Source organism: Anas platyrhynchos, chromosome 4 (genome assembly GCF_047663525.1).
Source record: "Anas platyrhynchos isolate ZD024472 breed Pekin duck chromosome 4, IASCAAS_PekinDuck_T2T, whole genome shotgun sequence".
NCBI lineage: Eukaryota > Metazoa > Chordata > Aves > Anseriformes > Anatidae > Anas > Anas platyrhynchos.
The window spans coordinates 77,818,122-77,842,838 of NC_092590.1; the positions used below are offsets into that span (position 1 = coordinate 77,818,122).

Consider the following 24,717-nt stretch of genomic DNA (forward strand, 5'->3'; position numbering starts at 1 on the left):
AGGGAAGAGCTGTGAGCAAGAGTAAATACTTCAAAAATTAAAATAATAAAATAAAAAGAAAAAGAAAAAAGAAAAAAAATATAAAATAAAATAAAAATAAAATAAAATAAAATAAAATAAAATAAAATAAAATAAAATAAAATAAAATAAAATAATTTAGAAATAAAACAAAAATAAAACATAAAATAAAAATATTGTGAAATAAATAAATAAAATGTTAAAACTAACAAATAAATGTAAAATGAATAAATAAACTAAATGGAGAAGAGAAGAGAAGAGAAGAGAAGAGAAGAGAAGAGAAGAGAAGAGAAGAGAAGAGAAGAGAAGAGAAGAGAAGAGAAGAGAAGAGAAGAGAAGAGAAGAGAAGAGAAGAGAAGAGAAAAAGAAAAGAAATAAAAAATAAAATTAATGTAAAATAAAATAAAATAATTTAGAAATAAAATAAGCATAAAATAAAAATAAAAAATAAAATAAATGTAAAATAAATAAATAAACTAAATGCAAATAAAATAAAATAAAATAAAATAAAATAAAATAAAATAAAATAAAATAAAATAAAATAAAAAGCAAAACCCCAAAACACGAGCATGGACAGCTTAGGTTAAAGTGGCCTTAAGCACAGCCTGCAATTAGCAGCCCCTTCTGCAGTATTGGGGTTAATGAAACACCAGGACAGTTCCTGAGGGCTGTCCCTGATCCCACACCCCAGATAACCCTGACGTTGGTCGGACACATCTCAAAAAGCCTTGTCCCGGGTCCGATGGGCTCTAACCCCGGGTAGCTGATGTGTCACACACAGCCGGTCCCGGGCTTAATGACAGAGGGGCTCCAGGGGTACCCATTTGTGCCCCGGAGCTTGGTGTCTGAGGGGTCGGGGACATTTTGAGGCAGAAAGCAGGCGGAGGAGCCGTGGCGCTGTACAAAGGCATGGTTCTCGTTTCACACCCTGACAGCCGCGCGTCAAGTCAAGGGGGGAAGCGGCACGGAGCGGTCCTGTGCGGGGTCAACAGCACCTTTCGTCTGAGGATTGTGAAAGCCCTGTCGAGACACCGGTTTGCTAAACCTCACAACACCCCTGTGAGGTAGGTATATCAACAACCCCCACCCCGTGTTACCGACGGGGGGGGGGGGAACTGAGGCACAGAGAAATGCAACGGCTCGGCCGAGGCCTTCAGGCAGGAGGCCTTCCTGCTCGCGTTCCTGGCTCGTGGCTCCATCCCCTTGGGGACAGCAGTGATAGCAGCTCACAGAGCCACTTTCAGGGCCTGCGACGTGTTTGAAGGGCTCCCGAGCCCCTCGAAAGCACCATGGTGGCCAGCCGCCACCAGCGCCGCAGGCATTGAAAACGTTTCTCAGGTGGCTTCTCCTTCCAGGCACGGCCTCGGGATCGTCACTGGGGTTTTTTTTTGGAGGAGCTGGAGAATTTGGAGCCTTCGTGGCCGTGTCCCAGCGGTGTATGGCACGGTCCGAACTGGAAAGCACTCTTCTCTGAAGGCAAAAGTCTCCCCGGAGACAACGCCCAGCATTGAACTCTGGTGGCAGCGGGTGGCAGGGGATGTCACCAGGCCCGGAGGAGAAGGAGGAGGTAGCTAGGAGGATATTACACAGCTTGAGCTGCCACCGTCGTCAGCATCTATCTTGCTTCGGTGTTGGATGGACCCCCAGGGCACCCCGACCCAGCTCGTGTGCAATGTCAGGAAGAATTCGAGCTGGGGGGGAACCTGGCAAGGAGGCGATCCCCAGAGCTGTGGTGGAGGTCCCATCGTGGTAACCCCCACCACCAGCCCACCGCAACCCTTCGTTGTACCACGGTGCCAATTTTCCCCTCTCCTCCCCCTGCCACCACAGTTTGTGTGCTGAGTCCTTGTTCTGTCTTATAAAAATAGTCCTCTGGTATCAAAAAAAATAATAATAATAAAACAAGAGAGGAATAAAAGACCCCTGTCGCCAGCAGCAGTGCAAATCAGGAGAGCCAGCTCAGGGAGGATGGGCTTAAGGTGTCCTTGGTTTGTCACTTCTTCGAGGGGAAGGAGGTGGATTGGACTTTGATGGCTGGGACTGGCCTAAAGCAAGAAAAAAAAGGGAAAGGAGACGACTCATTAGGGTGCAGAGAGACCACGCATCCTCCACCCCCACCACAGCCAGCCTTCCTCAGCTCAGAGGTTTGTGCACTACCAGAGATGTCCCCAAACCAGCCATCCCAGTATGGACCCTACATCCCAGCTGGAGAGTATTTGTCCCATAACCCAACCAGGAAGGAGAGCATTTCCCTCCCTTACGTATTGGTGGTGACCAGTAATGATTTGGGACCAGGACATGGGTACATCCAGCTCCACAGCACATCTGGTCCTCAAAATCAACCCTGTCTGACACCGTTTAAGAAGAGTACGGCCAGGGACTGCTCCCAGCGGGCAGCAAGGCCACAGCCACCTTATCTGGGAAGGGAGCCAGGTCTGGCTGCAGGGGTGTGCCAAATTTTTTCTCATTTCAGACCAGAGAATGGGCAGAAGGGACAAATTGGAGGGATTGAGTTACACCAGGAAATTTTGGGGCATACTCAGCCTCCTTGAGGTCACAACTACAAAGGCGTAAGAGCCTGAAATAGTTTAAGGCAGAGCAGTAATTAGACCATCTGGGGACGAGGGTCAGCTTCAGTTCAGTGTAGTGCCTTAGTTCTATGGCCGGGTAAGCCTGGCTAGCAGGAGGGGATGCAAAAACATCCACAGACCCTTTTTCCTGAGGATTTAGCAGTATAGCACGAGCTGAAAGGATTTCTTTAGCTGTGACACTGTAAAAGACCGAGGCTGAATCTCCCAGCTCCAAACTGGGAGGTGTTTGTGACTCACCTTTGAGGTGGCATCGGCCTGTAGGGAGGAAAGATGAAAGAGAGCATCACTGTCCATCCCTGGATCCCAGCAGCAAACCAGCAGCCCCCTCTGTGCTTGAGGATGGGCAGCCACATGCACTCATACCTCACAGAATGGGTTGGGTTGGGAAGGGATCTTAAAAATCATCTAATTCCAACCCCCCTGACATGGGCAGGGACACCTCAGGTTGCTCAACGCCCCATCCAGCCTGGCCTTAAACACTTCCAGGGATGGGGCACCCACCAGAGGCTGGCATCTCCCTTAATTCATCCAAACCCTACAAAAACCCAACAGCGTAAGGACCCAAAATCCCAACCTTGGCCACCACTGGCCATACCCTGCAGGTTCAGGCCAGGCACAAAGCCACACACCTGAGGTCCTGCTGCAGATGAGGGCACAAGGAGCAGCCCACAGCACATTTGGGGTGTCCCACAGAAGCATGACCCACGAGACCCCCCGGCTGTGGCTGCCTCTTGCAGAACCCCAGCTGTGGAGGGAGGTAGCTCAGCTCCTCTTCTCCCAACTTACTTGGACGGCCTCGTAGAGTGGCTCGTGGTGCTTGTGCCCGATGCCTTGAAGTTGGTAGGAGGGACCATGACCAGCAGGGTCTGTCCGTGTGCAGGAGGCAGCTCTTTGGCCAGAAGAGGACTTCCAGGCAGCGGCCGACGAGGCGGTTGGTGCTTTGGGCCGACCTGGGATCACAAAGAAGACCCTTAGAGGAGCCTCCAGTGGCATCCTACAACCCTCCAAACCACAAGAGATCCTTAGAGGAGCCTCAGGTGGCCTCCTGCAACCAACTCTGTCTTGCTGTAGAGCTGAGAGGCTTCAGAGCATAAACCAACAGTACCCAAACTACCCTAAAATATTCCCATCCTCTGCTGAGCTTTCTTCACCATTGCAACAGATTCATTTCTTAGGGTGGCAAGACAGCTCCTTAATGGTTCCCAACCCTACAGAGCCCCAGGCAGCCCAAAATGAGGAATTTGTACGAATCCAGCAGGAAACTCAGCCACACTCACCAGCGGGGTCCTCACGGGGCTGCAGGGAAGAGGTTTCTTCGGAGGAGGCAGCTTAGCTTGGGAGACGACGGTTTTGGTGGGGACCGTGGGCGATTTGCTGGCTGGCAGAGGTGGCCTGGCAGGTTTGGGGTCCCTCGGGCGTGGGGGGACGGAGTGAGGCGGGGGACGAAGCGGGTGGACGATGTTGACAGGCTGGGGGCCGGGGTGGTGAGCGCTGGGTTTGGGAGGGAACGCAGCCCGCAATGCCTGCGGGGATGAGAAAAGGTGATGGGGGAAACCCTCAGGTGCATTTTTCTGGGTGCCGAAAAGCAGATGGCCCCACAAGGTCTGGGTGCTGGGGAGTCACAGCCCTCCCCATCTATACCCTATACAAACATATAACCTGTATATACCCTATATGCCCTATAACCCATATAAATGCCCTCAACATGAACAGAATTTTTATTCCTCTCTCTGGCACAGACTTTTCACCATCCCACCCAAAAGCTGAGCACGTTTACTCCTCGCTAACCACAAGAGAGCACGCAGGGAGGAGAAAGGTGCCGGGCTCAGGAGACCTGGAGCAGGGCCAGCTCTGGGGAATTCATCTCAGGTTTCCACCAGAACGAATTAGAGATGAGAGATATCGTCTATTCTGCCCTGCTCTCACATCCCGTGGCCAGGCTCAAAACCACCATCACTCTTCCGAAATTCTGCCTTGGGTTTACCCACCGCAAGGCCAACAGAGATGCAAAAGCCACCAGCAGGACCTCAGAGCCCCTGCCAGGCTTTGCCACGGCGATGGGGCAAATCCCTGCAGAGACACCAAGGTTTTTTAGGTGGACAAAGCTCAAAAGAGTCACTTTTAGCAGGGATGTTTTGTACTGCCCAAGGGCTCATCCCAAAATAACGTGCAAAACCAGCATGGAGCTGGCCCTGTTACTAGAGGGAGATGTGATCAGCCACAAGTAGCAGGACCAAGGAGGAAAACAAAACAGAAATTAAAGCTGAGTCATTACTTACTGTGTTAGTGTAGCTGGAGGTGGAAACGTCCCGCATGGTGAAAGCAGCTTTGGAGTGGCCACTGGTTGCCTTCCGACCAAAGGCTGTGTTCCTGCCCAGGATGACAAAAGTAAATCACAGAGGGCAAAATAAAACAACCATCCTTGCAATAAAGAGTCTTCTGCCTCCCAAAATGCTGCACTTCAGCCACGTCCTGCCTCCACAAATAGACAGGGAAATGTTTTGCAGGGCTGGCCAAGCAGGGACAAAAGTCAGTCTTGAGATAATGAGGGGATGGTGGCATTTCTGAAGTCACTAGAAATATAAAAGAAGGTGCTTGTCTGGCTCTGGGTTTTTTATCTCAAAATGCTTGCAGGAGCTCTGACGTGGAAGGGCAGGTGCCTATACTGGGAGAGGAAATAATGAATATTTAAATTCTGTGCTCATTTAGAGCCCTTCCCGCTCTTGCAGCCTGCTAGGAGAAGATGGCAAGGAGGCTGCTCCGTACCAGGCCACCTTCATCATCACTCTCTAGGGTCACCCTGTCCATGGGATCGTTCCTGCCCTCTGCTCAGGTGAGAGCTGAAAGCCTCAGGTTGTCCCCAGGAGGAGCTCCTTGTATCACAAGGGAGGTCTCATACCACTCTGAAGCAAGTCCTATGCTCTCCCTGCTCCCCCACAACTGTTCCTACCAGGCTGGCTGCTGCCAGGGGCAAGAAAAGAAAGTTTCAGGGTCCCACTGGGTCCTCAAGAGAGAGAATTTAGGATGTATCACCCACTCGTACGTCTCCTGGCTCCTCCTCCTCATCTCCTTGATCCATTTATTCAGGAGCGAGTTCTCCCGCCGGTACCAGAAGTAGATGCCCGTCACCAGGGCCGGGAGGAAGAGCAGGAAGATGAGCAGAAGAGTTATTAAGATGGCTTCATGATCTGTTAGGGAAAGCACAAGGGTGAGAACGGGGCTGGGAGGGCTGGCAGCCTCCAGGTTTGCTGTGGCTGGGGCTAAATCCAGAGCATGGCTCTGCTTGATGCAAAGGCTCCCAGCCACACGGGCTTGAGACATCACTGCTGCATCACCACACCTCCAGAAAATGATTTTGTGACTCTAGGACTCACTGTCATGCTGCACGGGGCCGCTGTCCACGCTGCCACCCAAGCCTGGCTTCTCGCAGTAGGGGGGAGCCCAGCCAGCGTTGCAGTGGCAGTTCTTGTTGCTGTTGCAGACCTGCAGGGAGAGAAGGAGGGCTGGAGACCACCAGGGACACGTGGAAATTAATATTCCACCCGGGACATCACTTGGATCGTGGCTATATTGGACTCAAATCTGCGATCACAAGATAAGGAGATGTTTTCTTGCTGGCGTGTTTTATCCCTGCTCTTTGCAGAAACCTTGCAGGCAGGCATCTTACAGCTTCAGTCTTCACACCAATGGCCTTAATACTTTGTGTTAGGCTAAAAGTTTGCTAAACATCTTCCCTTGGGGTATGTCCCACTAACCCACAGCATTTCTGAAGGTGAGAATCCAAACCTCAACAATGCTGAGCGCTGGGTGTTGCACCTATCACCTTTTTCTGCATAACCCAGCAGTGCTGTTTGTTATCTCCTTATCTGACAAAGCCATGGCCTAGGGAGTCCCCATCTGCAGGGATCAAATCTTTGTGGCCTTTAAGCTTTGGGCAATAGTGTTTTTTTCTATTCACTGAACCATTTCCCTGCATTTCTGCAGTCCCAGTTGTGTTTCTGTCCATTGCTTTGTTCTCAGAGGGAACAGGCACCTGCTCTGAGCTCTGAACGCTCTCCAGTTCAAGCCGGACCCTGATCCAAATTTTGCAGATGGTCGTTACATCAGGAATGCTCTTCTCCCTCTAACTTGGACACAGAGAAGCAAAGACCTCAGCTCTGTCTCACCTGCAGCTGACGTGGATGTGAGCATTACAAAAAGCAAAAGCTGTGTTGCAAGGCTCGTCCCTGTGGGACACAGCTTGGTTTTGCCTAAGGATCTGAGCTCATCTCAGGAACCTGCTGTAGGTCCGAGAAACTCACCCCATGGCCATTGCACTGGGAAACACACTTCTCCAGCTCAAAAAGGGAGGCATTCTGGCACCGGCGGTCTTTGCAAACCTAAAAGAGAGACGAGAAGAAAAGGTTAGGAAAGGCCTGAGAGGCAGGACAGCGATGTTTGGCTTCACAGATATGATTCTGGAAGGACATTGAACTTTGGAAAAAGCCAGTTGGTTAAGTCACGCTGTCCCAGGTCAATGCATTTCACTCTGGTTTTCAGCACAGCCCAGAAATCCTCTGCCCTCTTCTGTCCCGTACAGGTTACCTCCACTGACACCCACCTTCCGGAGAACGCATTTCCCATCCACCCCAAAAGGCAGGTTTTCAAAAACGTCCGTTCTTTCTCACGAAAACATCAACATTTTGGCTTTCAACCCAAACTGGGAAGAAAATTTCACTAGGAAAATATCAAACAGCAGAGCTTGTATCTGCCCAGCCAGCCCAGTCTGGCACATATCCCTGCTCCCAGCCCATCCCCAGCTGAACTGAGCCTCTGAGAAGTACGTGGAGATGCAGGGGCTGTGGAGGAGACACGCTCAGTTAGCAGCATTTATTTGTATCTATCCAAGTAGATACCTCCATTCCTAACAGCTTTCCTGGGGGAAAATGTTTGTTCATAGGAGGAAGCCTCTTCCAGCAAGTCCTGGGGCAGGCAGACCCTGCTATTGTCACTCTGTTTTTCATTAAACGGGTAAATTAAGATGAAATCAAATTGAGGAGGGCTTGGTGGCCTATGCACAAGCATCAGGCGATGTCTAGAAATGCCACAGCTAAGATGTCATCAGGGAAATATCTGGAAATGTTGAGGAAAATGGGTAAATTGGACTTGCTACCACGTGGAGAGCATCCACAGTGGGACAAGAGCCACGGAGCTATCTCCTGCAGGAGACCCCAGCCCTAGGACGAGCCACTCACCATCCCATCCCCACATTTCGTCCCCGTCATCACCAGCCCGGGGTCAGAGAGGTCTTCCTCGTCGTCCTTCGCCGTGTACATGTAGGTGCCCCGGCACTTCACCTCCCGCCCGTTGAAGCGGATGGTGGTGTCGATGGAGACCGTGTTGGTCCCCTGGGGCTTCTTCGCCGAGCTCTGGCACTGGATCTTGCCACACATGGCATCCCTAGGAGCAGGGCACAGCCGAGATGAAGGCAGGAGGAGGAGCAGGGGACTGGCTGCCCTATCCCTGCTGCCCCAGTGTCCTTTCCCTGCTGGCTCACCTCCCTCTGAATTTATGGTCATGGGAGAGGCTCAGAAAGGGCTTGGATAAATCAAGGACAGCAGAGGTGCTGGAGGGAACAGGCAGGGGTTTCCCAGTAAGACCACTGGTCTAACGGGGAATACTGGAGAGCTCACACTCCCTAAATGACCTCTCCTGCAGATGCTCTCCTTGGTTTTCCCCTCAGGCTGGGCAGGAAGGTGGCACACAGTACCACAACCTCCCAGCAGTGATGGGGACCAAGCCCAGGAAGGACCTGGTGGCTTCTGAGACTCAAACCACAGATATTAAGAGGTGATATTGGAGATCCCTGCCAGCCCCATTTTGGGGTGGGCGATGGGACCATGGGGCACCCACCTCTTGTCGCACTTGACGTAGCGCCCTTGGCTGTCCTTGCCGCAGTTGCCGTAGGTGTTGCCAGCCATGTTCACGTCCTGGAAACAGGCATCCGGGGCTGGCCACGCACCTGTGGTAGGGGGAAGGTCTCGTAGGCAGCAGGATGGGGAAAGCAGCCAGCAGGGAGAAACCCCAGGATCAGGACCAGCGGCTGGATGCTCGTGGAGAAAACATGTTGGGGATTTCTCCTGGCGGGGCTGCTGGGGTGTTGGGTGAGGGACAGCACAGGAGGGATGAACCCCGCTTTGTGTTGGGGTCCTGCAGAGGATGTTGGCCCTGGAGGGGTGGATTTTGTCCCCTCTGTGCCTGCTGCTGGGGGTGGCAGTGCCAATGTGTGAAAGGGGACAGGGAGTTGGGAGGTGCCTGGGCTGGGAGTGGGGGGGGTGTGGGTGTAAATGGGGTGTCTGGGGTGGGCACCGCAGCGTGCTCAGGGGCAGGGTGTAGCTCTAGTTGGTGTAAGGGCCATAAAAAGCATGGGGACATGCACAGGATATATCTATATGAGCTATAAGCAGCCTGTGGCCACACGGAGAGAGCAAAATCCCAAAGCATCTGGCCACCATCTGAGGATGCCCCTGGAGGCAGGACTGGGACTCACCTGGCCCCCAGAGCTGGACACACTGCTGGTGGTGGGTCATGCACATGCCGTTGTTGCAGTACGCCTCGCCGTAGGCGCAGGACGAGCCATCCAGCAGGTACACGTTGGCCGGGCAGTAGGGAGAGGCACCCGTGCAGTATTCGGGGAGGTCGCAGGATCCTGCTGCCTCCCTGCAGGTCGTCCCAGCCACCTTCAGCTGCCGCGGGAGGAGAGAGAAGCATCAGCACCCAAAAGAAGTAAACGGGACTTTTTTTTTTAGCATCAGAGACACCCCCGAGGACATAAATTTATGCACATTTAGGCACAAGCCACCTCGCTTGGCACCAGGAGGGTTGATCCTGGTGCAGAGCATGGTCCCACGGGGGCCATATCTCACTGCGTGGTCCAGGGAGGGATTAGGGGGATGATAAAAAGAGGGGGTTACCCTGCAGTTCTGGCAGCAGTCGCCGTGGGCACACTGGGCCCCCATCTTCAGCGTGCAGTTGTGCGCGTTGCAGCAGGGGTTGGTGCACTCCTGCGTGGGGAGATGGAGACAGCATCACCACGGGGACTGAGCCCACCCCTCCCCTTCCCATCGCTGCTCTCGGCCCCTTCTCCACCCCTCAAAGCACCACCCTTGGGCCTCAGCCCCTTTGGGACCACCCAAGCCCCTCGGGAAGACCCCTCTCCGTGCCATGTGGAGAGGATCGGTGCGGCACACCCGGCCCCGTACCTCCACCTCCCCGCAGTCACAGTCCTCTCCGTCCTCCAGAAAGCCGTTGCCACACTTGCGGCCCACCACCAGGTCCTTGGTGTCGGGCAGGTTGAAGAGACACATGCCTCCTCCCTTCTGGAAGTAGTTCTCCAGCTGCCTCTTGCTGCAGGAGCTGAAGACGCGCGGGAAGGGGTGGCTGCGCAGGGGACAGATGGGGAGGGGTGGGAACCGGGGCGGTCGGGGCCAGGAGAAGGTGGAAAACCACAGTCAGAGCTGGGAAATAAGGACACGGGCAAACTGGCACAAACCCTTCCAGGAGCAGCAGCTGCAGCAGCACCAACCAGGCGGGTGCACCAAAACCTCCATCTCCCACCCCAACCCGCACCGCTCAGCACCCCAACAACCAAGCACCGGACACCGACAGCTCAGGACCCAAATATTTGGAAAACTGGACCCAAATGTTTTCAGGAGTGGGTTGGACTGGGCAAGCAGAGCTGCTCGGTGCAGCCCCTGGAGGAATGGATCTCCAGCAAGAAATCTCCTGGAGATAGGAGGTCTTAGGTCCTCTGCACGGGGGACACCATGGGCACCCTGACCCTACCCATAAGGTGGGTCTCTGCGTGCAGTGCCCAGGCAAAAATAAATAAAGAAAAATAATAATTAAAAAAAATAATAATGAAAATGAATCATTTGCAAGACCTGAGCAGCAAAAATAAATAGAATAAAATCAGGAGCCACTACTTGTATGGCCAGTTCTCTAACACCCAGCTGGCCTGTCCCTCAAGGAGCTGGACAGGAACCGGTGGTTTCCTACAGAAGCTCTGAGAAGGGCCCTTCCAGAATTTTGCACACGTTTTGAGGGGTTTTTCGGGGTGATGCCCTGAGAAAGAGGAAGCAGAGGAGCACAGCTCCTGCCCTCTCTTTCGGTGCTGTTTTCATTTCCTCATATTGCTGAAAAACAATTGCTTTCCTATGAGCATATCTCGTTTCTGACATGAAACGTGGCCTTTTCTGAGGAGGTTGTGAAGTCTGGGGAAAATCTCAAGATCTGCTAGAAAAAAACAATAAGTCCCTGCAAGTTACGGTTGGGTGAACGAGTAAATAAACCCATAAACTGCTACATGAACATGCAAATAGGGACAGGCAAAGATGTACTTTGTGCACGTGTGGGGGGAAAATATTTCAGGAAAAAAAAAAATAAAGAAGTAAAAAACGTCAGAGGGAGATGTGGCCAGGCTGCCCAGCTGCAAACACCATCCACAGCTTGCTGGGAGGCTCGTGGCCATGTCCTGTCCCTATCCTTGTGTCCCTGTGTCCCTGTACCCATCCCGGCCACCCTCTTACCCGGTGGCCGCTGCCATCACGCAGCCGCCCTGCTCCGGGGTGGCCTCCACGCAGCAGCCCTGGTTGTCGTGGCTCATGCCAAAGTTGTGGCCGATCTCGTGGGCCATGGTGGCAGCGGCTCCGATGGGGTGCTCCGAGTGGTCCTGCAGGGGGAAAGGGGGATGGGTCAGTTTTGGGGGTGGCCCACAAGGTCCCCGAGAGGGACCTGCAGCAGCCCTGGGACCGCAGCTGGGTGCCACGCGAGGAGGGCCCATGGAAGAGGTGGGGTTTGGTCTCCTGGAAGCCCAGCGAGGGAAAGATTTGGGGCTGCTGAAAAGATGACTGCTGAAAAGATGACTGCTGAAAAGATGACTGCTGAAAAAAAAAGATGACTGCTGAAAAGATGACTGCTGAAAAGCTGAGGCCTTGGAGGGCATGTCCCAAAAGTCAGAAACCTCGTGCACTATGCTGCCAGCCTTAACCAGGGACCACAGGGTCACCAGGACCATAGGGTCACCGGGACCACAGGGTCACCAGGACCACCGTCACCCCGCAGGGAGAGGCATGAGAGGTTTATGGGGTGGGAGATGACCCTGCAAAACCAGAACAAGCAGGGGGTACTCAAGATAAGGGGCTGAAGCAACACAGAAGACCCCAAGGCTGCTGCCCACTGCAGTGGGGACAGGAGACCAACATCTGAGAGGCCACCAGCATCGTTGGCTGCCCTCAGGCTGCATCCCAAGACCAAGCCTGCCCCTCTAACCCCAAAAAAACAGGATGGGGAGGTAGTCCCCAAGGCCAGGAGGAGTAGCAGGTCCCCTGTGCCCCCTTACCATGCTGACACCCCCGGAGTTGTCCGCGCTGCACATCCCCTCCAGCGGGGCCATGCCGATGGTCGTCCCCCTGAACGTCGTCCCGCTGCTCGGACGCCCACCGGAAAGGAGAGCGGAAGGGTAATTAGTTCCTCCAGGCAGAGCAATTAGCAATTAGCCCTTTCAGAGGGCTCGGGCCGGGCCGGGAGGGCTCTCACGTCAGCAGCTGGGCGTTGTCGTGCTTCTTGCGCGCCCTCAGCGCCTTCTTCCACTGCAGGAAGGACCAGAGCGTGGCGTTGGCGTCGCTGGTCACGGTGCACTGGTCCCGCTCCGTCCACACCTCCAGGCCGATCAGGGCCACCTTGATGTTCAGCGACCTGTAAAACTGCAGGGGGACAGGGCTGGAGGGGACAAGCTCTCACCACGTGCCTCCCCTCGCTGTCATCTCCTTGATTTCCATCCGCTGGGGGGCTTGGGGACACGCTTTTCCCAAAAGGAGCCAGTCAGCTCCCTCAGCTGCCACCATCACGGCGTGTCCCAATGCATTTTTCCACCATGATCGCCTAATTACCTAAATTCCCAGAACCAGCAACATGGGGACAGTCCCCGAAGGTCCCCAAAAGGCTGGCCCCGAGCCCAGGTGCTTCCCACGTGCTGGGAACAGCAGCGGTGGTGACAGGGGACCGGCGTTACCTTGTCCACGTAGTTTGCAATCTCCACGATTCGCTGCTTGGTGAGGCCCAGGTTGAGGTTCTGGTTCCTGAACTGCGAAGAGGTGGGGATGGAGGAAGGTCAGCAGAGCAGGAGCAGGGCAGGGAACAGAGCGGGCTCCTGTTTTTTCTGCAGGGGACCACGTTTCTGCCCCCAGTGGCACTCACCAGCGTGTTGTCAGCCACGATGAAGAGCTCCATGTACTTCATGGTCCTCCAGGCATCTCTCTTTGCCTGCAAAGCAGACAGCAAGGTTCGGAGGAGCAAAGGGGTGGGCAGCCCGGGGGGCTCGTGGGCTCCCCAGACACCGCAGAGCCTCTCAGGACAGACAGCTGGGAGGGGAAACGAGGCCAATTTGGGCTGTTACAGCACAACCTCCCCATGTCCCCCCTTATCCCATCCCACCCAACACAACACCAACCCCACCCCACATCCCAGACTCTCTTTGGGGTCTCCTGCCCACGCTGAGACCCCCTGAGCCGCCCACCCGGGGCAGCAGCAGACATTTAGGGAGGGCACAGAGGCACACGAAGGACCCGGGGCTGGCTTTACCCGGCGCTCCAGCGGCCTGAAGAGCCGGGCGATGGCACCCACGGTGCTCCCCAAGTCATCGCCGTGGGCGCAGGTGCCCCCTGCGATGGGGAGGTGCTCTGCTCGCAGGATGACGTGCTGGCCCGGCTCGGGGGTCCCCAGGGGGTGCAGGTAGTAGCTGTCATTGCTGCTCACCACAATCAAGCCCCTGGATATGGAGAGCAGCAGGACAAGATGATGGAAAATCAGCCCCGCAGAGCTCGCAGGAGCATCCACGATGCTCGCAGGGGTCATCAGAGCAGGGTCCCTGCAGAGCAGCCCCAAAATCCCCCCTTCAGCAGCCCCCAAACTCCCCTGCAGGCTCCATACCGTATTCCTGAGCAGGTGCTGAGGACGAGCCAGGAGTTCCTGTAGCCCCGCACGTGCCCGTGGTAGTAGCAGTGGTCCTGGGAGAGAGAGGGGACGGAGAGCTCGGTTAGAAGCCACCACGCAGAGCTGGCCGGCCATAAATCCCATGTATTCATCCCAAAAAAAATAAGCTGCCCGCTTTGCATTTCACAACCAGCATCCTTCTGGACGCGGGGATGGATGGAGCCAGGATGCTGCCAGCTCTGGAGGTCCAGCCTGGAACATGGACAGTCCCCCAACGTGGGGGACACATCGTTGGAAAGGGACACTGGGGATCCTTGTGGTGAAGCTGAGGCTCTGGGACACCCCAAAACCATTGTCCCCCTTATTTTAAGACGAGGGACACCCATCCCTGGCACCCACCGTGTGGTTGGGAGCCACCGTCACGGGCTGCCCGTCCGTGGTGTAGTGTGTCTCGGTGTAACCCGGTGCCAGCAGCCTGCAGAGAGAGCAGAGCGATGAGGAAAACCCTGCAATGGGGACCTGCTGCCCATTTTGGGGCCCATGGCCAGCGAGGACACGGGGACCAAAGGGACAGGGAGGTCCCACCGCCGCCCAGCCCCAGGAGATGTGCAGGGGAGGTGAACCACAGCCTCTGGCCCCTTTCTGAAGTCCCCAGGTTCACAAGGATGGGGCTGCCCATCCTGCTCGGGGTCCTGGGCATGGGGGAAGCGTCTCCCCTTGCCCCAACCCAGTGAAGCAGCAGCATCCAAAGTCCCCAAGGGGCAATGCCCAGCCTGGAAAAAAAACAGGGTCAGCCCTATAATTAGGGTCCAGCCCCAGAGCATGCCAGGTTTGGGGTCTCCAACACAGCCACCCCATCTGGCCTCGGGCACGTCACTCGTGGCGCTGCTTCCGATGCGCCCCCGCGCCAGCACCTCACCAAAAACCAAAAATACTGGTGAAATAAAAAAAAAAAACAGGCTGCTCTGCAGGGCCCTGCCTTCACCCTGCTCCCCGCAGCTGCCAGCCGTCTCGCACCCCGGCCCCACGCTGACAAATTGCTTCCTGCCTCCAGGCGAGAAGAGCCAGAGCTCAGCCCGCGTCCCACGCGCCTGCGCACGGGGGGATCGGCGGCAGAGAAGGCGAAAGGCAGCCCAGACATCAGGGTGATGGGCACCCTGCTGCCCGCAGGAGGACCATGAGGGGTTGGCTTCACCTGCTGGCCCTTTGGGGTTGGGGTTCTGGGTCCCTTCCCCGTGATTTTGCTCTTGCAGGAGGAGAAAACGCAGCCAGCGGCCAGCCCCGGAGCGGCATCGGGCCCCCCCTTCCCTGTCTCTTGGATTGTTTTTTGTATCTGCTTCGGTTCCAAAAATGCTGCTGCGGGCACGCTCCTGGCACCCACGTCCCTGCGAGCAGGCGCCTGGCACCAGTAGCTCCAGTCTAGCAGGGGAACCAGACGGGAACTCGGACTGGGTCCTGGAACAGGGACAGGGATGGGGACAGGGATGGGGACAAGGATGGGTCAGCTGAGGACGCTGGAGATGTGAAAGCCTCCGTGAGGTGCCTGGGGACAGGGGGAGCTGGGAGGGTTGAGCAGACCCCCAGTTAGACCCCAAAGATTTGGGGTCTAGCAAAGCCTGGCTGGCCCACGGGCTGGCAGAGCTGGCACAAGACAGCAAACTCGGTGCCACCTCCGTGTGAAGGGGCTCAGCTCTCCCTGCTCTCTTCCAGAGCCAGAATTTGGGTCGTGAGAAGAAACAAAAAAACATTTCTGGGCCCGCTGCAACAGCTAGGAAGCAGGCTGGGCGGTGCAAATTAGTTTGCAACCCCAGCTGGCAAAAAGCAGAAGCAGAAGCTGGACCTGCGTGACACCTCAGAGCCACCCAGCACCAGGAGAGAGCCGAAAATACAACAGCACAAACACCCTGAGGTTCTCCGTGCTTGGCTGATCCAAGGCAAGAGCAGCAGAGCTTCCCAAATGCCCCCAAAGCCCCCCTGGAAGGGCTGTAGGACCATCTCCATCCTTCACCCACGCTCTGCCCTGCACCGTGGCACTGCCCAGCCCGTTCCTGCCATGACACGGGGCTGAGTCACAGGAAAAAAGCTTTTCAGCCCTAACCCAGCATCCTGCGGCGCTGAGTTGGCCACGGCCAGCAGGAAACCACCGTGACCTGTCCCATGAAGCAGAAAAGCCACGGGTAATCCCAATTTGGGTGGTCCCATAGCAGGGACACCCACGGCCCCTTCCCCACAGCCCCGACACTTACTCGTTTCTCTCCAGCACCAGGATGAGCTCTCTGCCCTCGGCCATCACGGCCACCTCTGCCCGCGCCGGCGCCGGCTCCTGCAGGGAAAGAAAAAGAGAAATGGGGTCAGGAAGGGGTTAGGTGCTGCCAGGAGGGTGTGCACCTGCATGTGTTATTGTAGGACCTACTGCAAAACAGAGCAGGGAGCAGCAGGACAGGGGTGGGCATCAGTGGGGACGCAGGGATGAGAGGTCCTGGAGCTGGGACCAGGGGGTGTTGGCAGCTGCACCACTGCGGTGCCAAGGAGATGAATAGGAACAGCCCCGGGAATGGGGACCCATGGCCCTACAGACACCCGGGGGCGGTGGGAGGAAGCGTCTGACTCAGCTTCCTCAGGATGCCCGAGGTTTTACTCAATCCCTCGCTTTGAAAACGGGAACTGGTTTCATCACCATGCTCATGGATCCACGCCAGTGCGCTCGGTTTGCACGTGCCGGGATGCACCCATGTCCCCAAATCCCTGTCCCAGCTCCAGGGACATGAAAATCATCCCTGGTGCCACTTGACAGAGCTTGAATCTCCGTCTCCTGTTTTTTTTGGGGGGATGTCACACCGCCGGGGTGGTGGCAGCGGGTGGCACTGGTTGCGGGTGGCACTTGGTTATGGGGACACAGGAGAGAGCACAAAGCTGGGGCGCAGGTGGGGGTGGCATCAAGATTCACCTCCCCAAATCAGACATCCCCTAAAAGCATCCAAACCCAGCACCCCAAAGGGTTTGTCCCCCACCCCTGGGTCCCTCCCGACCCGTGCTGATCCCTCCAGCTCCCCAAGCAGGGCTGCTGCTGAGGTTTTCCCAGCTGGGGAGAGAAATGGGGGAGGACGGAGCCATCCCGGCAGTGCTCGCAGCATCATGGCTTTGTCACCAGGAATGTGAAGGGGTGGGGGCGAAGCTGGGTGATTCCCAAACTGGGATAAATCAGATCCCAAAATCTCCTGCTGGCCCGTCCCTAAATCCAGAGGGGCATTGCTCTTCATGCACCCCAGGCACCAGGGGGGGACACCGGAGACCTCCAGCCCCACAGCGTTGGGGATGCCCTCTGGGGACAGCACCGAGCATTTTGGGGTGCAGGGATGTGTTTTTTTTCCCTTCAGGCCCACCCCAAGCTGAGCACCCCAATTAAGCAGCTCCCGTGGGGTTCTCCTGTCCCCAAGCAGGGCTGAGCCCGTGCCAACAAGCAGTGAGGATGCCGAGGGGCTGCTCACCCCATCCCATCCCATGGCAGCACGGGGACGCGGGGATGGAGCCGTGATGGCCGAGCCCCAACCCCGACGCCTCGCACGGCATCTTCCCAGCTCCAAAAAAGGAGACCAGACGCAGGGCTTCGAGGGGAAAAAAAAAAAAAAAGCCACAAAACCAGCAAGGAACAACGAGAGGCCAGGCCGTGCGCTCCCCACCAGCCCCTTGGTGGGCGAGGGGCCCTGAGCGGCGCAGGAGGAGGAGGAGGAGGAAGAGGAGGAGGAGAAGCCGGGGCTGAAGGCTCCTCTTTCTGCTCCACCACTGGTCGAATATGTATTTTTAGAACACGAATCTTATACAAACATCGCTCTCTGGCCAAACATGGTCTCTACATTTTTCTTGCGATTTCCCTGCTTTCCACCCCCCTTCCTCCGCCTCCCCGGCCCTCCCGTATTTCAAGCCTGTTGCTCCCAACCCGATCCCTCTCCCCGCACCCATCTCCTCCTCCTCCTCCTCTTCCTCCTCCTCCTTCCCAGTCCCAGCTTGTTTCACCCGCTTTAAATTCCCCAGCAATTACTCCCAGGCTCGACTTCAGGGCTTGCTCCCAGTTAAAGGGACACGAGGGCGAGCAGGATCGCACCGACGCCTGCAGCCCCCCCCGTGCACGCTCTGTCACACCACTGAAGGCTGGAAAATAAATTCATCCTAATGGGGTTGGTGCTTGGACCCTACACAGGGCTGCATCCCAAGGTCTCCCTCTCCCCGTGCCTCAGTTTCCCCCATGGTTGGGGATTACGTGGGGAGGCAGCAGGAGCTGATCCTGGGGGGGACAAAAACCCTGCGGAAATAAATATCAGGATGGGAAGGACGGGAGAGGAGCGAGCGTGCAGCTCCCATGGCAGGCAGGAGCCAGAGAGCCCAGCTCTGAGGCCAGGAATGGTTATGACGTTAATTGCATTAATTAAGCGTTGATAATTTTGCCCTGAACCTAAATTGAGTCCCTGAGACGTGCTGGTTGTGGCCAGCAAGGGGCAGAATCAGCACAGTCCTGGGCTCCAGCACCACCCTGGCTCCAGCACCATCCTGGTTCCAGCACCATCCCAGCTCCATCCTAACCCAAACCCCACTGCCTTTCTCCTCCAACCCCAAAAGATGCCCTAAAACCCTCCAGGGGCTGCAGGAGCCGTGGCCCCTCTCCAGCACATCGCAGCAGAGCCGGTCCCAGCGGGGGCTGCGCGGAGCAGCCGGGATGAATCCGCCCTGGCCAGGAGCCCGCGGGGCAGAGCTCAGCTCCGGTTTTCTTTTCCAATCTGCTGATCAGAAAAACCACAGCCGTGTTTTTTGTTTTTTTTTTTGCAGAGGGGCTGAGGCCAAGGAGATTGTGTTATTGTTCCAGGGGAAAGCAGATCTTTGTCTCCCCGGGGCTCCTGGGCGCATCCTCGGCCGGGCGCTGCTGGAAACATCGGAGCTCAGCCTGGGGTCAGCTTGGGGAGGTCCCACGAGCCCTGAGGTCCCGTGCGAGCCTGGATGCGAAGAGGAGGGATGGAAGATGGGTTTCCCACCCCACCACAGGGGATGGACGCTCTCGGTTGCTCCGCAGAGGCTGCGGTGATGATTTTTGCAGCTGAGCTCCCAGCTGGAGCATCGCAGCCCCGCCAGGCTCAGGAGGAGCTGGAGCCGAGCAGCAAAGTTTGGGTTCCTGGAGCTTCCCATCACCCAAACCTGTGTGGGATCACCGGGACTGCATCGCCTCGTCCTCAGCTAAATGAACACCAGCATAAAGATCTGAGACCCCCAGGGCAAGCCTATGGTCCAGATGCTGCTTGGAAAAGCACCCTGGGGTCAAAGAGCTCCATGGAAGCAGGAGAACCCCGGGTGCAGAGGGAGGATTTGGGATCGTTTCAAAGCAAATTTGGCCCAGAAGCTCGGTCTGTGCCCTGCCACACAAAGGGAAAAGGGCTTCCCTGCAGGAAACAGATTGCAGAAGCCGGCTGACAGCACCTGCAGCAGGGCAGGGTTTGGGTTGGGGTTAGGGCAACTCCCTGCTCCTCCCTTCCTCCTCCTGCCCGGCCCTGGTGATGCTTCCTGGGGGCGGTCCTGAGCCGTCAGGATGCTGAACAGCACGAAAAAGGGGACAGAAAGTTCCCTCCTGCAGGACAGGGGGATGCTGGCTGCTCCAGGGACCCAGCCGTGGGTGGGAGGATGCTCCACAACACATCCTTCTGCAGGTCTTCCCATCCAGGAGGGGGACGGAGGAAGGTCAGGGGGGTCTGCCCGGATGCAGCTTGGTGGGGACAGGGGACAGGATCCCACCCCAAGCCAGTGACGAGGGAGCTGTTTGCAATCAGGGTCCCCACGACCTCCTCCCTGGCCTCTCCGAAATCGCTTCCATGTGTGCCGGGAGCCGCGAGCCCGCGGGGAATTCAGCCCCAACAATAGGAGGCCGGGTCCAGTGCCGTGCCAGCCCGCACACGATGGGGCCACCAGGGCCACCGGCAGCTCCTTGTCCTCCTCCACCCCAAAAAGAGACACCACCACCCCCAAGGGTGCTTCCCGGGGTGGCACGGGGACATGGCATGGGTCACCCCACTCATCCAACCCGCTCCAAGCCGTCATTTCCCACTCGAGCAGCGGATGTGGTTCATGGCAGAGCATCAGAGGGACCGAGCCCGGCGTCCCAACACCTTGGGGACAACTTTGAAGGGTGTGCACAGCCCGGCTGAGCTCCCACCTCCAGCCTTTTCCACCCACATCCACCCAACGCAACCCATCCCAGCCCACGAGCCTGGCCATAAAATCCCTCCTCGCTCCTACACGCTGCCCCCAGCATCTCCTCCTCCTCCTCCTCCTCCTCCTCCTCCTCTTCCTCCCCATGGCCTCAGGCCAGGCAGGAGCGTGCCGCGGACAAGCAGCCCCTTTGTGCACCGGGAAGCCGTGGCCACGATTATTTCCAGCGTCTTTGCTGGAGGGCAGGAGACACGGAGTGGGGAGCAGAAGGGGGCTGGATTAAATTTATCCTATAAATAAGCACTCGGCAACAGGCTGGGGGCAAAGGGTGGGATGGGAGAGGACCCTTGGCGACGCTTCGGGTCTCGATGTGGAAGCAGGAGCCCGCTGCTCGCCCCCTTTGTCTGCTTCTCCCCCCTCCTCGCAGCCCCTCCAAACAGCAGCCTCCTTGTTTTGGCTGTCTGGAGCTGGCGGAGGCACAGAGGATGCCAGGAAGCTCCAGGACCTGCCCAGCCACCCCTTGGCCTTTTGGTGGCCGTCCCAAACCCAAAAGCCACCGGGATGCGCCTGCACCCTGCTATCAGCACTTGCCCGATGTGATTTTGGGCAGCGGGGCTGCTAGGAAGGGTATAAATAAAAAGCCTGCCTCTCGGGTGCCCCTCATCCAGCCTAAATATAACCCCACGGCTGGGGCTGCCATGGAGCAGAGAGGGAGGTGACGTTTTTGTAGGGTGACCACAAGGTCCCCGAGGCGACGGGGCCGGGCACACCGCAGGCTATTTCAGCTCTGGGGAGAAAAACGATTCCGGGCAGCTGCTGCCAAATCCCCCGAGAGAGAAAGTATCAGCCCGGAGGTGTCCTGGGGAGACATCTCAGGTGGCTTCACCGCCGTGCCCCCAGCGGAGGCCACTTCCCGGCACCGAACCTCGTCAGCAATGAGGCTGCGCGGCCCCAAACCGCAGCGGTTTCCTGCAGTGACCCCCGTGGGTGCTCGCTCTGCTGGGAAGGGATTAAATCCTTCTAAATGCAGAGCCCCAGAGGCTCCCCCTGCCCCTCAGGGGTGCCGGAGCCCTGGCACAGGCTGCCCAGAGCTTGGGGGGCTCCTCCTGGGGGAGCTGCAGCAGCCACCAGGATGCGGTGCTGGGCACCCCACACCCGGGGCCCTACAAACTCGGTGCCCCCGTACCACAAAGCCTCAGTCCCACAGGACCTGATCCTGCTCTGACAGCACGGTGTGGGGCACAGGAGCCGTCTCGGTCCTCACCTGCTCGTCCATGCTGACAGCTCGCCGGGTGCGGCCCCCCAGGAGCCAGTGTGGGGTCACCCGCTCCCCATGGGACGCCGGGCCTGGGGGAGAGAAGAGTTGGTGAGCATGTGGATGGAGAGAGGGATCCCACAAGTCCCCACAGATGGAGCTTCTCAGCAGCCATGCAAAGAGATGAGGGGCTGTGGCGACAGCCAGGGCACCTCTTTGGGGTTTTTGGGGCTTGGATCACCCTGTCCCCATGCCAGCACCTACCCTGCTGCCCTAACCTGGCTCCTGGAGCATCCCCTCTCTCCCAGCCCCAAACCGGTGCTTCCCACCTGCTCCCAAAACCCCAGAATTGGATTTTTTCTTTTTTAACTTATCCTTAAGCTATTATTAGGATGAGGAAATTTGGTCTGGTCACCCAGAAATCGAGCCATTGCCTTCTGCTCGATCCCACAGCTGCCGAAGGAGCTGCAGCAGGGCACGGGTTTGCCCGAGCCATCCCAGCTCCCCCCGGGCAGAGCAGCACGAGCCATTCCTTGGCTCGCCTGGAGCCAGGCAGGCTTTCGAAGATTTATTATTTTATTTTTTTTTTTCATAAACAACGTGGCTGCATTTGATTGCAGCAGACCCAGCAGCTTCTCCTGGCTTAAGCCTGGAAAACAACGGGGAAAAAAAATAAATAAAAGAAAATAAAATCCACTGCTGAAGACACTGCTGAGAGGGGATGAGGTCTAGCAAAAATGTCAAGCACCAGGCCACCTTGCCAAGCCAAATGTTGTCAGTGAAAGCTTGGGATCTCGTAACCTTCCCCAGCCAAGGGCAAAGTTATTTATTAAGGGAGTGGAATAACAGGGCCCGGGGCTTTAGAATTTTTCTACGCTTGTTTTGGTTCCCCCTGCAACTATCCAGGGAGATTGGGATTGAAGAAAAGATGATGTTATCGAAGAAAAAAAAAAAAAAGAAAAAGGAGGGGGGAAAGAAAAGAAAAGATGAAGTTGTAGGGTGGGAGCTGCAGAGTGAGCACTTAAAGCTGCCCAGCCTGGAGATATCACACGGTGGCATTTAATCGGCTCTCATTATGTATATAACATTTAATCAGATTCCAGGAATAACTACAGATAAGGCGGTGGCACATTCCCGGCCCCCTTCTCCTCACCTCCTCCAAAAAGGATAACGGGGCCTCCAACCCCGTGGCCGTACAAATGGGGAAACTGAGGCACGGTGCGAGTTTGCTGCTTCCCCATTACGATAAAAGAGGAAAAAGAAAAAAAATAAAGCAACCACTTTTCCTCCGGGCAAAGAGGAAGGAGCCCCCGGGGGGCCAAATTCATTTTTTTTTTTTGGCTGCTTGGGAAAATATCTGAGGAAAAAAAAAAGTCCCGATGCCGGCAAGGGGCTGCGGGGCCCGTCCTGCTCCCACGCTGTCGGGGGAGCATCCGTGCGGCCGTGCTGCGGGGTTTGGGGCTGGGCCACGTCGTAAAGCCCCTTTGGTTATTAACTTCAGCTGCTGGCTGTTTTGACGAGGGATTTTGCCGGGATTGGCAGAGCCCCGGAGCCTGAGATAGGGCCTTAAAACTCGAAATTCAAAGAAAGCCAAGCGCAGAGCATGGGGGGGAGAGTTCCCACCCCCTGCTATTTTATATTTTTTCCTGGAAAACACGCTCGTTCCCAGCCCTTTTGGGAACACCACGTCGGGAGCATGGGTGCTCAGGATGCTTTCGGTGCCGTCGGCTGCTCCGAGCAGGGATTTGCCCAAAGTTTACCAAAACGGGGATTTCTGGCTCCCAGGGCCCGCCCCGCTCCTCTCCCGGCAGCAGGGCTCGCTCAGAGCTGCTGGAAAACTTGGTGGCCACAGCACTACAGAATCCAGCAAAGCTCAAAAATAATCATAAAAAAGAAGAGAAAAATCATCCTAAAAATCATCATGAAAATGTTGAGGAAAGCCCCAATCTCCCCGGGGTGGGGGGGGGAAAGAAAATAGGGATGGAGGCAACAGGAGACTGAACCCAAACCGGCAAAGACAGGCTTTCAGTAAACACCCGTTTCAAAAAAAAATGACTGAAAGCTTCGGGGAAAATAACGGATTTCCTCACAAAAGCAGAAAAGGCCGAGTTTCACCCCAAAACACGCCTCAGCGGCACGAGCCGGGCTCTGCTTCGAGTTGCAGCCATCCAGAGCTGGGAGAGTTATGGGGGAGCTGAGGGGGTCTCTAATTTGGGATGGGGAGAAAGGGATGTCCTGAGGGGGGGTCTGTGTCGTTGTCCCCCCTCCTCTCGCGGGGGCCGTGGCTGCTCACAGCCCTCAGCTCCCAACCAGACCATATAGAGGCATCGGCACGGCCCGGACAGCGCTGGGAGGGGGCCGGGGGGACCCACAGAAAGGGGGTCTCTGAAGGGGGGACCCCCACACACGCTCAAAAGCAAGGCTGTGGGGTCAAGGGGTGGAATCTCAACCCACAGCCGCCCCCATGTTCTGCCCCGTGGCAGCCCCAACCCCACCACCCCATGCGTGCCCACCACCGCCAGACCCCATGCAAAGTGGGGTGCCCCCATCCTCACCCCGCTACCCCCAAACTGGGGCACGCTGCTCCCTCCCCACCACCACCACCACCACCACCCCCCGACCCTATTCCCTTACCTCGTGGCCCAGCAGCACCCCCCTGCCCGGGGAAAAGCAGCAGCCCCAGAAGGAAGACGTGGTCCCCCCAAAGGATGGCGAAGCCCCGGCGCTTAGGGGGCTTGCGGGGGGCCAGCCTCGCCATACCCGCGCTGCCGGGGGCTGTCACTGCCTCTGCTCACCGCCGCCGGCCCTGCCTTCCCTCTTATGCTCTCGGGTCCCCTCCCCTCCGCCCCGTTGTCCCCCGCCAGCCCCATTCACTCTCCCCGGCCTGTCCTGCTCGGTTGTGGCCGGAGCCCCCTTTTCCCAGGCTGCATCCTGGGGCCGAGCGGCGAGATGGGGGCGGCTGCAGGGAGGGGGCTGGCATTGTTCGCTTTTATTTATGCTGTGGTTCTTGGCCGAGCCGGGCTGACTAATGAAAACCAGACGGGCGGCGAAGGCTGATCCCAAACTTTATCCCCCCCTCCCCACACACCCTGCAACAGGGACATCGCGCCGCAGCCACGGCGGCAGCCCCCCGGTGCTCCTCCAAGGAGAAACCTCGAGGAAAAGGGGACAGCTAAAGCGAAGAAGAACCCCCAGCAGGCCGGCGGTGCCTCCAGGCGTGGCGAGGCGGAGGGGAGGCCCCTCGCTACGTTTCTGGCCGTTGTTTTTTTGCTTCTTGCACCGAGAGGGGATGCCGGCACCGGGACCGGGTGCCGCTCGTTTCCCTTCCTGCCCCGAAACCGCAGCGCTCCCCTCTGTCACCCCCACCCAGTTCAGTTCCTCCGCTAGGGAGCCAGCCCAAGGATTCAGTAGTTACCATCCTAATAATAGCGTTGTACCACCCTAATAATAAAAATATAATCATAATAAACTTGGCTGAAGCCACAGCACGGGGGCAGCTGCACCTCCTGCTGCAGCTCACCCTGGGGCTGTGCGGATCCCAGCCCCTCTGGGGGAGGGACAGAAGGGATGGCAAAAAATAAAACCACGCCAAAAAAATAAACCTACGACAAAAAATATAAACCTGTGCAAGAACCAGAGGCACTGCCCTGCCATCTCCCATGCCCGCAGCTCGCTGGCAGCCGGGTAGAGCAG

At 56.7% G+C, this 24,717-nt stretch overlaps 1 protein-coding gene across 1 annotated transcript; it reads right to left on the bottom strand.

Moving 5' to 3' along the window:
• Positions 1-913: 913 nt before the first annotated feature.
• On the bottom strand, positions 914-24,116 carry ADAM33 (ADAM metallopeptidase domain 33). The gene is made up of 24 exons (XM_027455847.3): positions 23,659-24,116; positions 21,034-21,116; positions 15,827-15,903; positions 13,980-14,055; positions 13,578-13,654; positions 13,230-13,416; positions 12,846-12,911; positions 12,661-12,732; positions 12,186-12,352; positions 11,989-12,073; positions 11,177-11,319; positions 9,851-10,028; positions 9,563-9,652; positions 9,139-9,334; positions 8,502-8,610; positions 7,844-8,048; positions 6,911-6,988; positions 5,984-6,092; positions 5,647-5,797; positions 4,889-4,979; positions 3,887-4,132; positions 3,396-3,559; positions 2,847-2,864; positions 914-2,063 (listed from the first exon to the last, which is right to left on the bottom strand). The coding sequence occupies exons 1-24, from the start codon at positions 23,780-23,782 to the stop codon at positions 2,012-2,014; spliced, it is 2,844 nt and encodes a 947-aa protein (XP_027311648.2). The 5' UTR covers positions 23,783-24,116; the 3' UTR covers positions 914-2,011.
• Positions 24,117-24,717: the final 601 nt, after the last annotated feature.

What these genes read in the sequence shown, in the direction of transcription:
- ADAM33 (XM_027455847.3), bottom strand. Translation starts at nt 23,782, where the DNA reads ATGGCGAGGCTGGCCCCCCGCAAGCCCCCTAAGCGCCGGGGCTTCGCC. An exon ending in GGGTGCTGCTGGGCCACGAG is followed by an intron (nt 21,117 to 23,658) that starts GTAAGGGAATAG and finishes TCTCTCCCCCAG; the next exon opens with GCCCGGCGTCCCATGGGGAG. An exon ending in TTGCAAACTACGTGGACAAG is followed by an intron (nt 12,353 to 12,660) that starts GTAACGCCGGTC and finishes GTCCCCCTGCAG; the next exon opens with TTTTACAGGTCGCTGAACAT.